Raw genomic sequence first — 15,431 nt, 5'->3', positions numbered from 1 at the left:
TTTTATTTTCTTTCATTTCCTTTTTCTTGGGGGTGGGGTGCACAGGGGGCTCAGGAGATAGGGAGAACATTGGGCTGAGAGGAGAGTTAGATGCCTGCAGGTACAGACTCACTGGCAGATTCTTTCCAGCCTAGTCTCAGGAACTGGTGGCTGTTCTTGAACCCAGAACAATAAACCTTGGCAAGTTTACAATTGACAAAAACACATCTCCCTCCTCCTAAGGAGATGGGTCAGCTTTACCAGCTAGAGTCCCACTGGCTGCTAACATCTTCAACCTGGTCTCCTCCCTCCACTTCTACTCCCTACACTTTATTGTCCCCTTTCCATCCCTCCATCCCTAAAGGAATCAAGAGTTCATCCAGGGGGCCCTAATTTCTAATTTTTGTTTCTTGCCCAATAACCTGAGTTCCTCAGGGCCAGTGTTCTCTTTGGATTCATGAAACCTAAGTTACTTTGCCCCTCTCAAACTCCTTAGCTTTGTGAACGTGACTCCCAAATACGACAACTTGCCTATTCACCAGCAGAACTCCAGACAGAAGGCACCAGGTCCTTCTACTCAAGAATCCCTTCACATGTCTGCCTCTGCTCCCAGCCTCCTTCCCAGGTTGATTTACTTGGGAACAGTGTCCAAGGGGAACATGCCCATAGCAATGAAGAGGAGTGGACACAAAAGTACTCAATGACATTAAAAAGACCTACCATATTAGACCAAGGGAGTCTCTATTAGAACACGAGTTGGACAGGAACAGATCATCCATCTAACAGTGAAACAAGAAATCAGAGGAATGTCCCAACTGCAGCCGTGAAACACAAATTTCAGACTGAAATGGATTCCATCTTCATCCTGTTGGCCAGAGAAATTATTTTTAAATTGTTTCTGCTATTATTGTGTGCATTATTGTTAACATTTTATTTTTGTCATTATTGCTGCAGTTTTTTTTATTTTTGTTGTTGTTGCTGCTATTATACTACTCAACAGAAGTTTAGAAAGATTAGTCAGATTAATTAGTTTATTGGTAATTTAAAGTAGAAAACTAGTAATTAAGCCAAAAACTAAAAATGATCAGGGATGATTCATACCAATGTAGGATTTGGGAGGAAGAGAATCTAAATTTTGGATATAAAATTTGGCAGCTGTGAAATAAACAGGACTTGGGGATCAGAACCATGATAATTGGAATATTCTTAGTCACTCCATCTCTCCCCCTGCCCTGCTCCAAATTCAGCTAAGATCATTCTGTGATTTGTTTGATAGAAGGAAAAAATTATATTTGTTTTTGTTGACAGAGAACAAAGACCCCAGGCTTGTTCTTCATGTGATTTGCATTTGCACATGAATTTCCTCTGCTCAGGACCATCCAAATGTCTAAGATCCCTCCCCTCCAAGTTTGCCTCCTTCGTCTCTTTGCTCTTGTTACACACCTCACTGAAGAGGGTGCATCATATAAGACAGGTATACAGTTTCAGCCCTCTCCACAGACACATTCCATGGAATATAAATTCAATAATGCAATTCTCTCCACAACAAGCTCTCTGCTCTCTTTCAAATATAATTAATGTTTTGATAGTGTAGTTCTTTAACTACATATATACACACAAAAACAGACATACCCTCTAGCTTTGCTGTTTTTGAATCTAAGACAGAAATGGATGTGGCTCTTTCAGTCACTACAAAAATTCCTCAACTCAGTCAGCCCACAGAGAAGAAATCTGTTTAGGTAATAACTGCACAGTCTGTTGTGTGTCCAAAAATATTTAAAACAATAAAAAAAATGCAAGCCCCTAGTTTTTGATAGTCATTTTTGTCAAATTTCCTAGTAATTAAAGGATATTCTGAATTGATATTCTGATATAGACATTCACCAGATAACAGTCAAAATCAACAAAAACACTGTCCTAAACTACTGGTTGTCTTTTCCAAGTTTTGATGATGGAAACTGAATTTCAATACCTTCCATTTACCCAACTGGGACTAAACTGACAGAGATGTATAAAAACTAGCAACCATAATAACAAAACTGCAACGACTTCCATAAGGAATTGCTTACTCTGTCAAATACCTCAGTTATATGTTTTAGGTGGGTAAATTCATTTAATTGCAGTCAGTTGTATATTGACATATTCGTATGTGAAATAGATGGTCAGAAAGACAGATGACAACATATCCAATAGCAGTTAAGTGAGCAAATGCTGCTGAACTCCCTTATTCAAATGTACAATATCCCTAACATTTTATTTCTACCAGCTGACTAAAATTATAAGAGGACAAGTAACCTTTCAGAGTGTAGGACATGATATGTTTTCAGTCTTTGAAGAAAAATATGTAATCTATAATATTTAATCCAATGAAAATATAAACCTTAATCTCCCTATATTGTTACTGAGTTGAAGGAGCTAGTTATTTGGAACTGATTCACTGATTTCCAAGCATCTGGGCTATTTTGTTTGATTTGTGAATGTATATGAGGTGCTGGCAGGGGGAAATTTTTACACATTTTCTCTTCTCCACAAAATTTTCAGAGAGGATATGTAAAAGGAATTTTTAAAAAAATCTTTTGAGGTTTTATTATCTAACTCTTCATGTGGTATTTGATGTTTGGAATTGTGAAAGAAGGTAAAAGAATGAACAAGGAAAGGAGCACATGTGGCTGATTTCAAGTAAGTAGATCTTTTTACTAGATGCGAAAGAAACAAAACTATTTCCCCAATACAGTTGTGCAAAAAAAGGGGAGAGTGTGATTTGTGAAGAGCTCACTGTGCTTTGTGTTATTGTTTTAGAGGGTGGTGGCCCATCAAGTTTCCTTTAGTATTGTTTTCTCCAAACCGTTTTCCTTGAAAGCAAATGTGGGAACTACTTATCCCTTCATTCCCTCTCAGGCTAACATATAAACAGCAAATATTTCAGTTAAATTTTCAATAGAAAAAAGTCTTTACAGGTTGGGAGCTTCCATCTTAATACAGGACTAAATTATCAATCCCAATTGTTTAGATGCAGTTAACTTGATATTTGCCTCTAGTGAGCTACTGTGTGTGTGTGTGTGTAAGATTTATACAACACTGATCAGCAATGATGTGTGACCTATCAAAAAGAAATCTTCCGTCAGACTTTTTAGATTTGTTCTGATTTCTTCCTTGTTTTCTCTTTCTTTCGATTTGTTTTTGAGGCAGTGACACGACTACTACTCTGATTCGCAAATGAGGTTTTGTTTGGCTCAGATTAATATTAAAGAAGATCACATACACCGTTGGAAAATATTGTTATTTTTCTTTAATGGAGAAAATTGGACTCCCGCGTGTCAGATCTGTGGTTTTCTGAAGGGCAATGGAAATGGTACTGACATCACTTTGCACTTTAACAATCGGATTTGGTCAGGGTACAAGTTGTTTGTTTAACCCGACAGCTCTGTGCACCCCGTCACACGCTTTGCACACTCATTAAAACGATTATTCACGACCTGTCGAGTGTTTTCGGGTTCATTCACAGGAAAGGCTTGGAGTGAGCGAGAGCAATTCAAGTCAACACTGTCCACTACACTGATGCACGTGAAGACGAGCTGGTGCGTGCGTAAAAAGATGGAGGGAGGGGTGGGTGAGCATGCTTCGCTCTAAGTCCCAGTCCCGTTCATCTGCTGCTCCGGAATCTCAGTCTCGCAAGAATGCCGAGAGTGCTTGGTTCTAAAGGGCCATATCGCTGTGTTAACTTAGAGGGCTTGGCACGGGACGGAAAAATAAAATAGACCAAATAAACTCAAAGCTCTCCCTCTGCTCCTCCTTTCCACCTTCTGCAAAGCTTAAGGAGCCGGAGCTCGCCCACCTTCTGCCTGCAGCCGCCTGACTGCCAGGCTCCACCTCTCATAGTGCGGATGCTGAGGATAAGTAGTTTCAGGAAAACTCGCCAGGGTGAGGAGAGTAATTCCATTTCTCAAGGCCCTTTCGTTCTTAAGAAAGAATTCGGTTGATTTCCCTCTCTATATTCTTTGCAGATACAGGGGAGGGGGGAAACGTGGGAGATGAAGAATAGAACTGTTAACCACCGTATTTGGTAGATGAATTGCAAATTATTAGTGAAGAAAGAGTCATCCTCCAAATTGCAATAAAAGACCTATAAAGCCAGAAGTAAATAGCCCTCGATGAATTCAGCCACTTTTGTTTTTCTATTTCCAAATCATCTTTCAACATTTTGTAATGACAGTAACAGAAGCACAAACACACATGCATCTCAATCTCCCACTATTGCCTTGTACATATAAAAGGCACACCCGTGGTCTTCAGTTGTTGTATTTGTTCAAAAGAACCCTGATGCCATAACATTCACATGTGAGCTGTTAGTTCAAGAGAAATGCCAATCTTCATAAGGTATAATCGTATATGTACACTTAATAATAGAATATAAGAGTGTATATATGCATATAATAGGTAGTGAAGAACCCTAGAATATCCTGTTCAGTATAAGTACCCCTGGCATAACTTAGAGGTAATAGATGTTTGAAAACATTGCCATTTCTATATTCAAAACCCGTTGCTCCTTGATTTTTCATAAGATAGCATTAGTAAACCCAATGGCCACCTTATTGTCATGAGGGTAACCTAGTCATGTTAACGGAAAAATATGCATTCATCAGTTTCATTCTATCATATCTAACATCATAAAGTCATGTTTTCCTAGTTTATTAAAACACGTAAGTACAATGTTTGAAGAGAAGAATGGAAGCTTTTGAGTAGCGCGAGATTTTAATCAGAGACAGGTTCCTAATTGCTAAAAAGCAAGTACAAATAAGTAATTTCATAAGCTCTTTGGATTGCCACAATTCACTACCAAGTTTACATAAAATTCATCTGTCAAATGTGTTTCCTATATAAGCTCTTTCATTAAAACCAACCTGCGATAATAATCAAGAGGCAGATGCTGAAATATGTAAGTAAATAACTGAAAGTCTCTGCATAAATAAACACAAATCAATGCAGTAATAGACAACACTATCGATGCAGGAATGATCGATTTTAGTCTTCCAACCTGCAATCAGAGCTCCCAATGTATAATTAAAAGTATATTTTTCAACTCCACTACTACTACTACTACTACTACTACTACTACTACTACTACTACTGGAAATAAATAAATAAATAGATAGATAGATAGATAGATAAATAAATAAGCCCAGCTGCCACTTCTACCTGATTCTACTTTATTTCTTCTAGAGTATTTTTGATGGGGTGGGAGGCATACTCTACTTTTTCTAAGAAAGCTTTGCCAAACTTAAAACTACATCATTAATTATAAAAATTATAAAAGTATTAAATAATAAAATTACCACCTTATTCATGTTCTGAATTTTCAACCTTCATCATAGCCTCTAATTATTCAGCACATTTTAATGGGGGAAAAACACACAAAGTACTCATTATTTTTAAAGATTTTTTTCAACTACTATAGTACCTTTGGCTTTAAAGGTTCTTTGGGCCTTTTGTTAAAATAAATGAGAAAAAAATGTTATTTCCTCAATATACCCTGGAAGTTCTCATGCCTATGCCTGCATATGCAAGCAATCTGAAACAAGGAAGGAGGGAAAAGCATCTGCGTTATTCCAAAATTGTTTCATAAAGTGATTGCAAAACAAACAAGTGTCTGACTCAAAGAAATAAATATACTTTGGATTTCTAGAAATTCACATCTGAAACGTTTCAGATTTTGCTTAAAGTTAAATTTCCTTTTTGAGAATATTTATGGAGGGCAGAATTAATTTAGATTAGCAAGCACCGGTGTATGATGAGTTTAAGTATTTAGGTTCTGTAGAGTAATGAAAATATGGTGTTCATATTTTTTTCTTAATCAACAAAGATGCTTATTTACATTCATCCTTGAATTGGTGTGGTCCTTCTGAAGCACAGGCCTCTAAATTTTTTTTTATTTATGAAATTCAGCTTCTTTGAAAGTGATTTTTTTCTTACATATCACCAGAACATAAATATCAATTTTGATTATCTTTATATTATTATGTGACCAAGCATTCTCTTTGACTCCTCTCCTCTCTGTCCAGAGAAAAGAATTCAGGGGCAACCGGACCCGAAAGGAAAATATCATCAGTTATTGTTTAGGGCTAATTTAACAGATAATTTAACTTCAAACAACAATGATCAGGTCATTAAATTTCAGAGCAGTGAGAAAATGAAAGAACTGAGAGATAGCTCTCCCTAACCCCACTACAGTTTTTAGTCTTCCTGCTTAATCAACGGAATCAACAATGTCTTGTCATACAGGTGGGGAGCAAGATAGGTTTACACCTTAAATGCATTCTGATTCAAAGGATGAAATAATAAAAGGAGAAGAAAAGGGGGAATAAAACTGAGGAAAAAGGCCCTAATTCGGGGAGTGCTGGCTGTGTAGGAAAATTCAACCTAAATGGAAAATGAATGTCCCAAACATTCAGTCTGGCGAACACTCTCTTTCATTCAGACACTGATCTCCAAATCTTTGCAATGTGCAATGTGCCTTCCTCCCATGCAGCTTTTCCGAAAGGCCAAAGACAAGGGCACAGGGTTAGGCAACACGCCACAGAAAGGACATGGGACATCTTATCTCCCCTCCCACTCTCACAAACATAATTTTGAGAGTTACTTGCTATTTTAAGAGCCTTTTTCTGATCAAAAAAATTCTGGAATTTCTGCCTACCTCAAGTTTTGATAGAGGGCCAGGTGAGGATGGTGTTGAAGCATGGAAATTGTCCTATGCAGGATGTGGAAAGGGGCAGTCGGAAAAGGATGAGCTCTATTCTGTATGGTCCTTTCCTTCCTGTTGTCTTTCCAAGGCTGAAGATCACTGCCTGAGAAACCCACACACAGGCAGATTGCTCTGCCCACCTAACCCCCTGCCTCCCTTTCCCCAGCCCAGGAAAGGGTTGCCCTTTATAAAGCGCCAGCTTTATGAAGTGTTGAGGGAATTCCTACCCCAAGACTATCTCTTTTCCTCTAAGAATCCTTCAGCTTGGACCACAGGTTTGGGCAGAAAAGGAACATGGGGTAGAAAGCGAAATAGAAGAAGAGTAGAGAGTGGAAAGGGAAAAAGACGTCTACTACAGAGAAACCAGTTCTATCAACTAGCAGATAAGTGCTGAGATCTGAAACCACACCAGGTAAACAAAAAGAAACAACTTTCAGGGGGAAGAGGGCGGGTGGAGATGAGTGAAGAAGAAAGGAAAAAGGTGGGGAAGCGCGCCGGCCAAGCTTCTGGAGTCAATTTTCCTGGCGTCAGCCAGTGTGAGCTACCAAAATCTTAAGCTCTGCTTGTCCTGGGCAAGAGCGCCCTCACCTTGCTGCTCTCTGCTCAGCGCCCGGCTCCCCGTCTGCGGGCATCTCGGCCGCAACGTCCCGGGAGCGCCTCTCCACCGCGGCCACCTCGCCGCTAGCGCCGCCGCGACTCGGCAGCCTAAGTCCCCTTTCTGCACGATTCCAAAATCCGAGAAAACCACGCCGCCGGGTCCCTACCACGACGACTTCAAGTCCCGCCATCGTGCCCCTCTCCAACTTCAGCCTGAAGTCCCTGAGGTGTCGGAAAGTCTAACAGGAAACCGCGGCGGGGGCCCCAAACGCGCATCGGGCCGAACCAACCTATCTGTCTGGCGCGCTCGCAGCCCTCTCGGGACAGCCGGGCTCTCGAGCTTACACCGCCGTCTCGTAAGTGTGCATTAAGAATCAATTATTTGCCTGAGATCCCAAGGCCGGGAACTGGGATATTCCCAGCAGGGACGAAGTCAAGCCCAGAACGGAGCTCATTTCCCTACGCCTTCGAATAAGGGAAGAAGAGCCTCCAACCTCCGACCCGTGCCGCTCTCTACTTGGAGCAGCTCCGCTAAATCCCGCAGGGACCCTCGCCCGACCCAGGCCAAGGAGCTGGGGGCGGACGGCCAGCTCTGGGGAGGTTGGCAATGTTCGTGCGAAATTAGGGGGAGGAGGGGCAGTCCACCAAAAAAGAAAAAAAGAAAAGAGAAGAAAAGAAAACTCTAGAATGAGGCAAGTCCTTGGCTCTGGAGCAAAGACCTTTGTCTCAAATAGGGAGAGCAAATACCTACGGGTTTGAACCCTAAGTCTCGTTAGTGTATTCTCGCAGTTTCTGTAAGACTAGGAAATCCTACTTCCACGAAATAAATTATTTTGCACTTTGGAACCTATTTCAGTTTCCCACTACCCCTGCTTCATATAAATTCGCCTCCTTTCTTCTCCATCCCTTTTTGCCATATCTACATCCTCTTTACTTAGGGATCCACCTTGACTTACTGCCGCCTTGGGAAAAAATCATGCATTCTTTCAGCTACTTCTGCTGATAGCGCGCCCTCTAAGAAAATTTTTCAAAAAAAAAGAGACGTCTTTAGCTCTGGACCTGAAAGTCGCGGTTTAAGCCTTAGTCAAAAGGAGACTGTCGGGCACAGACCCCACCGCACCCCACCCACCGTAAAGCACTTTCACTTACCGATCTTGGGGTAAGAGCGCTCTCAGTCCTTAAGTCTTTTTCCTCGGCATCCTTCGGGCAACCTCAGGCACAGTCTTGGATGGAGGGGGGAAAAAAAGCAGAAATCGGAAGGCAGAAAAGAGACTCAAAACATAACACTACCTCATCTATTCCCCTGAGCCACCTTGGCCTGCATCCTTGGGAAACGGTCCCGGTGAACTGACCGCTGGAGTGGGGAAAAGGTCGGTTTGGGGGCCGAAAACTAAGAGGTGGATTATTTTAACTACTCGTGGTTGGGGGGAGGGGAGACCCTGGAGGGAGGGTAGGGAAGAGGGAATGATTGGGATGAGAAAAGAAAGCCTTAAAAATTTTTTTTTGAAAAAAAAGCACGCAAAAGAAAATCAAGCATGAAGTACTGTGAAAGATAGCGCCTTTGAACTCTTACAGGTTGGTAGCTCTTAGGAAGGATGCAGACGTGTGTATGCGCGAAAGGAGAATCTAGACGACCCCAATTCTTTCCATATCTCCAGGATCTGGCCTCGAGTAGGGGGGAAAATAAAAAAAAGAAGGGAGAATTTTAATTCCAGTTTCACCTACCCTGCTTGTTGGAATGGCTGCGCAGATTTTCATGTTGGAGAGTTCCATCTGTCTGGCAGAAGCTGGAGTGGTGTTGGGGGCAGGTTATCTGGTGAAGTGGGAATGTACAGGAACCCCGCCCTCTAGGCACGGTTACACAAGCCCAGCAACCCGTCCCAGCCAGTTCTAAAACCTCTAATGGTCTTCACCTTCACCCTTTGTTAGCCTGTTTCTCAAACAGGCGTTTAGTCCCAAACACAACCAGCCACTTTAGCTATTCATAAAATTAATTTCTCAAAAGCAAAGTTATTTCAATGCATGCAAAGTCTTCAACGATGTTGTAGAAAACACACTTTTAAAAGACCACATTTATATATTTAGAGTTCTAAATATTTTGGGTTTATCCACCTACTTGGGTGAAATAACCACCAATTTACATATACATAATTAAATCACAACACTACAAGTCTCATTTTTTATCTCTCTACCCTCGATTTTATGCGAGTCATAGAAACCACATGAAATCTTCCATGACCATAAAGATATCTGTATTAAATCTTGTTAGTTCTGGACTTCATGTTCACTTGATTTCCAATTTTGAAAAAAGTGGAAGAAACATATTTGGAAGAACCTTTCACTGCTCTAGCTTAAGTAAGTCGTTTTCTCAATGTTTTATAGATTAATAATTTGTATTAACTTGTATCAGACAAACTCAAATAAAATACTTTAAACCTGGAAATAAATTGTAATTTGGGATTTCAAGTTTTAAGTTGTGTTCACTGAGCACTTTCAGTTCCAAATCTCAAAAAGAGCAAACTTCATCTCATTAAAAACAATTATAAGTATGAAAGAAGAAAAGCTTCAAAAAGTTTCAAAGTGTTTTTCTGGCATAAGCTAATTTTACTGGCAAAGGTTGGGGAAAACAAATATCAACACAACATTACAACCAATTTGTTGCAAAAAAAAAAAAAACCAATTAAATGCCAAGCTAGATTTCTGTGTTTTTGAAGATGATAACTTGAGGGATGATAGGATTGATTGAGATAAATGAAACGTTCACATTGGGCTTCAGGAGGCCTTCACACGGTTCTTTCTCTCTGTATATCCCCCCCTTCCTATCTAGTATGCGTATTAAACAAACTATTCTTACTTCTAATCACATCGTTATATATGTAACTCGGACACGTATCCAAGTAGAACTTTTCCACTCCAGTCCTTAGTTCCTAATGAATTCAAAGAAGTCAGTTTTACTCCCGACCTCAAAACATTTTGCCATTGAAATTCTATTTCTCAATCATGCAACAAACAATCACAAGTAAGTATGGTTATTTAATATGGACAGAAAGAAATACTCAAGGGGGAAATCTTTCTTCTATATCTATGTCCCCTTACCTCAATATGAGTCCAACTCTCTTTTTAACTTTTGATAGTCAAAAGACTGTATTTCTTTTGTCCCAGTATATTCTTATTCCACTAATAAAATCCATGGTAAAAGGGAACAATACACCATCACCTTTTTCAGTCTAAACACATGCTTGTGAGCTGTTTTGGATTACAAATGTGTAATGGGGATTTCCTTTGCCTAACCTTATTCACTTGGACTCTATTACTATTTTAAATATCAGCCATACATTTGGCTTCTAAAACAATTTATTTGTGGAATTTTCTTTCATGCTTCACTCTAAAGAATTGTTAAATTTCAAGAAACTTGGACCTCTGGTGAAACTGCTCTCATACGAAGAAAATAAAATTATGTCCAGTCTGCTTAAAGGAGATAATTAAACTAGCTGTCTCGGTCTATTTTGGTCCATTTCCCATTTGTGTATATTTGGTTCCAGCTCTTTTAATTTTTCCTGGCTCTTATCTGTCTTTCTTAGACCTCTCTCTCTCTCTCTCTCTCTCTCTCTCTCTCTCTCTCTCTCTCATTCATTCTTTCCTTTTGGTAGCATGGGATTTTTTTTTTTGGCTTTAAGATTCTCTTTCCCTTTCCTCCCTCTAGCTCTCTCTTCCTCTATCTCTCTATTCCACAGCCCACCCATCCCCATGTTCCAATATTAACTATTCTGTATTTCTATTTCAAATCTGTTTGAGTCAGCCTCCTTCTCTCCTAGGCTTTTTTTTCTCTCTCTTTTTCCTGACCAACTCTCTAAGTGTTTGCTGATAACATCTTGGGGACAGATTATTTTTCATTGGGCCCTTTGTAAGAAGTAGCCAGCTTATTGCATTACCGCAGAACACATTTCAGACTATACAATTGTAACAAACGAACAACTTGTCCTCCACGGACTCACCACAGGATCCAATTAGTTACTAAACCTTTTAGTTAGGTTTTCTAATTATTTTCTGGAGTCATAGCAATTGAACTGCTGAAACAATTCAAAAAAAAAGTTTTCATTTTGCTTCAGGTTTATATATATGCATATATATGCATGCATACGTATATTGCAAGTTAAAACAAAATTATGACTGTAAGCAAAAGGACAGATTTCTAGATAAAACTACACAGACATATTTAAAAGTGAATCAAATAAATACCTCTATGACGTAAAAATGAAAGAAAAGGAGAGAGAGGCATTTTACTTCTTCTGAACATCTAGAATTGTAAATTGTTATAAGTTAAAAATAAAATATAAACATTGATCTGCAAGTCATTACAACAGGTGATCACTTCAGCAAAATCTATATTGCAACTTCAGCACATCTTTATTAGAACTCTTTCATTGTGGGTAAACAGCCACAAAAATAAATGCTGACTTAGAAAGTATAAATACAAATATTTAAACAAAAATATTTGCAGCATTCATAGCGCAAATTGTACCTGAACTGAAGGGCTCTGTGTGTCTATATATATATATATATATATATATATTACATATGTGTGCATTATATTCACTTCTATCTAACCATATACATATATTTATTTATAATTTGCCAAGTGCTATAAACAAGATACCTGAAACAAAATATATAAAAAGCATTCTATCAACTGATTTGAAAATAAACACAAGGTAAATAGCTATGCACATAAAATAATCTCTTTTTGCTGTATATCTACAGAAACTTAAAGATATCAGCTGAAAAGCCTATATTTTGTTTAAAGCTAGCGTTTATTAAATAGCCTGCTCCTTGTAAAATTTGACTCCACAATGGAAAAAAATATTATTTTCATTTTAAAAGTCTTAGTTCAAATGAAAGGAGCAGTTCAAATTTTAGTTGGCTGAAAAAGCCTTTGAATTCCCTATAACTTTTAATGGTCTTTCAAAAATTAGCTCTACTTAATAAAAGAGACAAAAGTATCAAGATATATATGAATTTAGCCTATTTTTTTATTTCTGTGTGTTCATAGTAAACATTTTTGTAAGTGACAAACACGGGCATATGACCACAGTATCACAATCAAGAAATTTTAAGACAACATTAACAATCACTCAAATTTATGCGGCATCTGCGCAACACAGGTTACATATTTGCAAGGTTTACCTATAAGTACAATAGGTATTAACATTTCACTACATTTAGAAAAAATAAAAGTGACCTGTTAGTGACCACATACATCAAAATATACACAACACAAACTGAAGGCAATCATTAATTTTGTCCCCTTCCGATTCTCTGATTCATTTGAATAGGCAGTGCTGCCAACTGAAACAACTTTCTTTTTTTTTTTCTTTTTTTTTTTTTAATACTTAGTATACCAAGTGCATTTTCTAGAACCCAATCTTTGGTCTAAAAGTAAACAAAAGAAAAAAAACAGGTTTTTTAAAAGAAAAAACAAAACAATAAATGGCCAAAATAATTTCTTGGGTACCTTTACTACGAATGCTTCTTAAATACAAATTACAGTTTAACATTTTTAAACTCTCCCCATAATTTAGGTTGTTCTCAATGTCTGCATCCACCATAAAGATCCATGATAATTTATAATACTGCACACATGGAAATCTGGCGGCTCTTAAGGACAGACTTGTCAGGTTTGAATGAAATGGCAAAGCAGTCACTATTTAGATACACATTCTACTATAATTTTGACTTTCAAACCTTATATTCTACAATGTATTCTCCCCACATTGCACCTCGCTGACACTCCACACCTTGTTAGAATAATAAACAACCCTAAGACTGAACAAACGTACAGAAATGCGGGGGGGGGCTTAATAAAAAATACCTGGACTTATTTTGTAATTATCATTTACAATGCAAATGTGTGTAAAACGTTCACTTACAGTCTGGTCCCAGGGATGTTAATGTATTAAAGGGTTGGAAGAAGACCCCTGATTTTGATGTGTGAAATAATCAGACAGTCCCCCGGACAGTCCCGTCGTGAAACTTGGCAAAGAGGGTCTTAAAGACTCACAGGGCAGGGTCGAGGGGGCCTGCGGAGACGTGGACGAGGACGCGGCCCGGGCGCTCATGGACGTGCTGCTCTGCGAAGTCATTGACGGGTGCGGGACGTGGGGGAAAAAGTAACTGGTCTGGCCCGCGAGCAGGTTGACCGAGCAGGGGTTGAGGGAGTAGGTCCCGGAGCAGGGCACCGACAGGCCGCAGGGCACCGAGGCGGCGAGCGCGGCGGCCGTGAGGTGGTGCGTGGCGTACGGGATCTCCCCGTTGACCAGACGGTCCACGCTCAGGCCGTTGGCTGTGGAGAAGGAGTGGTTGTTACCCAGCGAGTTCTGAGTCAACACGGAGCTGTAGGGCATGGGGTGGCTGGGGTAGGCCGACGTGGTGCCGTTGTAACTCAAAGTGCTGCTGGCGCGGGGGTGGTGCAGGGACAGGAAGGGCGACATGGGCCAGTAGAGGGAGCCGGCGCGGTCCATGAAGGTGAGGCCGGTGGAGGTGAGGCGCGCCCCGCGCTTGAAGGCCAGCTTGGCCCGCGACGTGGTGGAGCGGCGCCGCAGCTTGCCCGTGGTGCCGCCGATGAACACGTCGTCGCTCGAGGGGTCCAGCATCCAGTAGTTGCCCTTGCCCGGGTCGTCATAGTGGCGTGGCACCTTAACGAAGCACTTGTTGAGGGACAGGTTGTGGCGAATGGAGTTCTGCCAGCCCTGCTTGTTCTCGCGGTAGTAAGGGAAGTTCTTCATGATGAACTCGTAGATGCCATTGAGCGTGAGCCGCTTCTCGGGGCTCTGCCGGATGGCCATCATGATGAGCGCGTTGTAGCTGAACGGCGGCTTCTCGTACTTGCCGTTCTTCTTCTCGCCCTCCTTGCCCCCCTCCCCGTCCTTGCCGCCCTCGCCCGCCCCCTTCTTCTCCTCCCCCCCGGCGCCGGCGCCCTTCTCTTTCTCGTCCGGCCCGACGGGCGCCAGCTCCCCGGGCCCGCCGCCCGGCTCGCCCTTGCCGCCCAGCCCGTCCGCTTTGGCCCCGTCCAGGGCGGCGGCCGGGGGCGGCGGCGGCGGCGGCGGCGGGAGCAGCAGCTGCTGGGGGCCCTTGTCGTCGTCGGCGGCAGGGGCGCCCCGTGCAGGGGGCGGCGGCGGCGGCGGTTGCTGCTGTGGCGGCGGCGGCGGCGGTTGCGGGGCGGGCGGCGGCGGGTGGTGGTGGTGGTGGTGGTGGTGGTGGTGGTGCTGGGGGTGGTGGCTGTTGTGGTGGCCGTGGCTCGCGTGGTGGTTGTCGTTCTGGACCGCCTCTGGCACCAGGCTGTTGATGCTGAACGAGGACTTGGGGATCATTTTCACCTCTTTCCTATCTCCCATGTCCAGCATCACCCAGTCGTCGGGGGGAAACGGCGGCGGCGGCGGCGCGGGAGCGGGGCAGCGGCGCGGCGGGCGGCGGCGACCGTTGGGTGCCGAGCGGGGTGCGGGCTGCGCGGGCGGCGGCGGCGGCGGCACTGAGCGCTTCGGCAGCAGCGCAGTTGGACCGCAGGCTCCGGCGCTGGCAAGTCATGTAGCAAGAGCAGCAACCACCCCTCAGGAATTAGAAGAAAAAAAAAAAGGGGGGAAAGAAAAAAAGAAAGAGAGAGAAAAAAAGAAACAACCACCGCCCCGGGGGTGAAGCTCCCTCGCTCCCAACTCTACTTCTTGGTCTCCCCCCCCACCCCCCGCTCCCCCCCCCGCTGCTTCCTCCTCCTCCTCCTCCTCCTCCTCCTCTCGCAGCAGCAGTCACAGCAGCAGCAGCAGCAGCAGCAGCCCAAAGGGGGGGAGAGCCGGGCGGCGGGCGGGCGCGTCCCGGAGCGGCCGCGGCGAGGATGGGGAGACAGCGATCGAGGCGGCTATAGCCACAATTAATTTTCCGAGCTACAGGCGCACACTAGGGCTGTAAAAAAATTTTTGGTTTAACCTTTCCTGCCGCTGGGCCAATCAGAGCCGGCGGCGTGCGGGAGCGTCTCTCCTGCCGTCGACCAATCGGCGGGTCCGGACCCACCCACCCCGCCCCACCCCGCCCCGCCCTCCGGCTCCCGCCCCCTCGGGCGCTCGCCTCC

General features: G+C 42.6%; 1 protein-coding gene and 1 long non-coding RNA gene across 4 annotated transcripts; both read right to left on the bottom strand.

Moving 5' to 3' along the window:
• Positions 1 to 3,253: 3,253 nt before the first annotated feature.
• LOC114903778 lies at positions 3,254 to 9,192 on the bottom strand. The gene is made up of 4 exons (XR_003795810.1): positions 9,041 to 9,192; positions 8,465 to 8,538; positions 3,815 to 3,938; positions 3,254 to 3,709 (listed from the first exon to the last, which is right to left on the bottom strand). It is a non-coding gene; the product is annotated as an uncharacterized LOC114903778 (long non-coding RNA).
• Positions 9,193 to 11,699: 2,507 nt separating this feature from the next.
• On the bottom strand, positions 11,700 to 14,937 carry FOXG1 (forkhead box G1). 3 transcript variants are annotated; one of them, XM_029238865.1, is made up of 2 exons: positions 14,392 to 14,937; positions 12,326 to 14,349 (listed from the first exon to the last, which is right to left on the bottom strand). In XM_029238865.1, exons 1-2 carry the CDS (start codon positions 14,713 to 14,715, stop codon positions 13,261 to 13,263), a joined length of 1,413 nt encoding a protein of 470 aa, XP_029094698.1. In that variant the 5' UTR covers positions 14,716 to 14,937; the 3' UTR covers positions 12,326 to 13,260. The 3 variants fall into 3 exon arrangements, with proteins under 3 accessions (XP_029094696.1, XP_029094698.1, XP_029094697.1); XM_029238864.1 differs by having other exon boundaries at positions 14,389 to 14,921; XM_029238863.1 differs by having other exon boundaries at positions 11,700 to 14,923.
• Positions 14,938 to 15,431: the final 494 nt, after the last annotated feature.

The sequence above is a fragment of the Monodon monoceros genome, unplaced genomic scaffold, assembly GCF_005190385.1.
Source record: "Monodon monoceros isolate NGI ecotype Baffin Bay Population unplaced genomic scaffold, NGI_Narwhal_1 Super_Scaffold_21, whole genome shotgun sequence".
Lineage (NCBI taxonomy): Eukaryota > Metazoa > Chordata > Mammalia > Artiodactyla > Monodontidae > Monodon > Monodon monoceros.
Note: the sequence above shows the minus strand (reverse complement) of the source record. Positions and strands in the feature narration are given on the sequence as shown.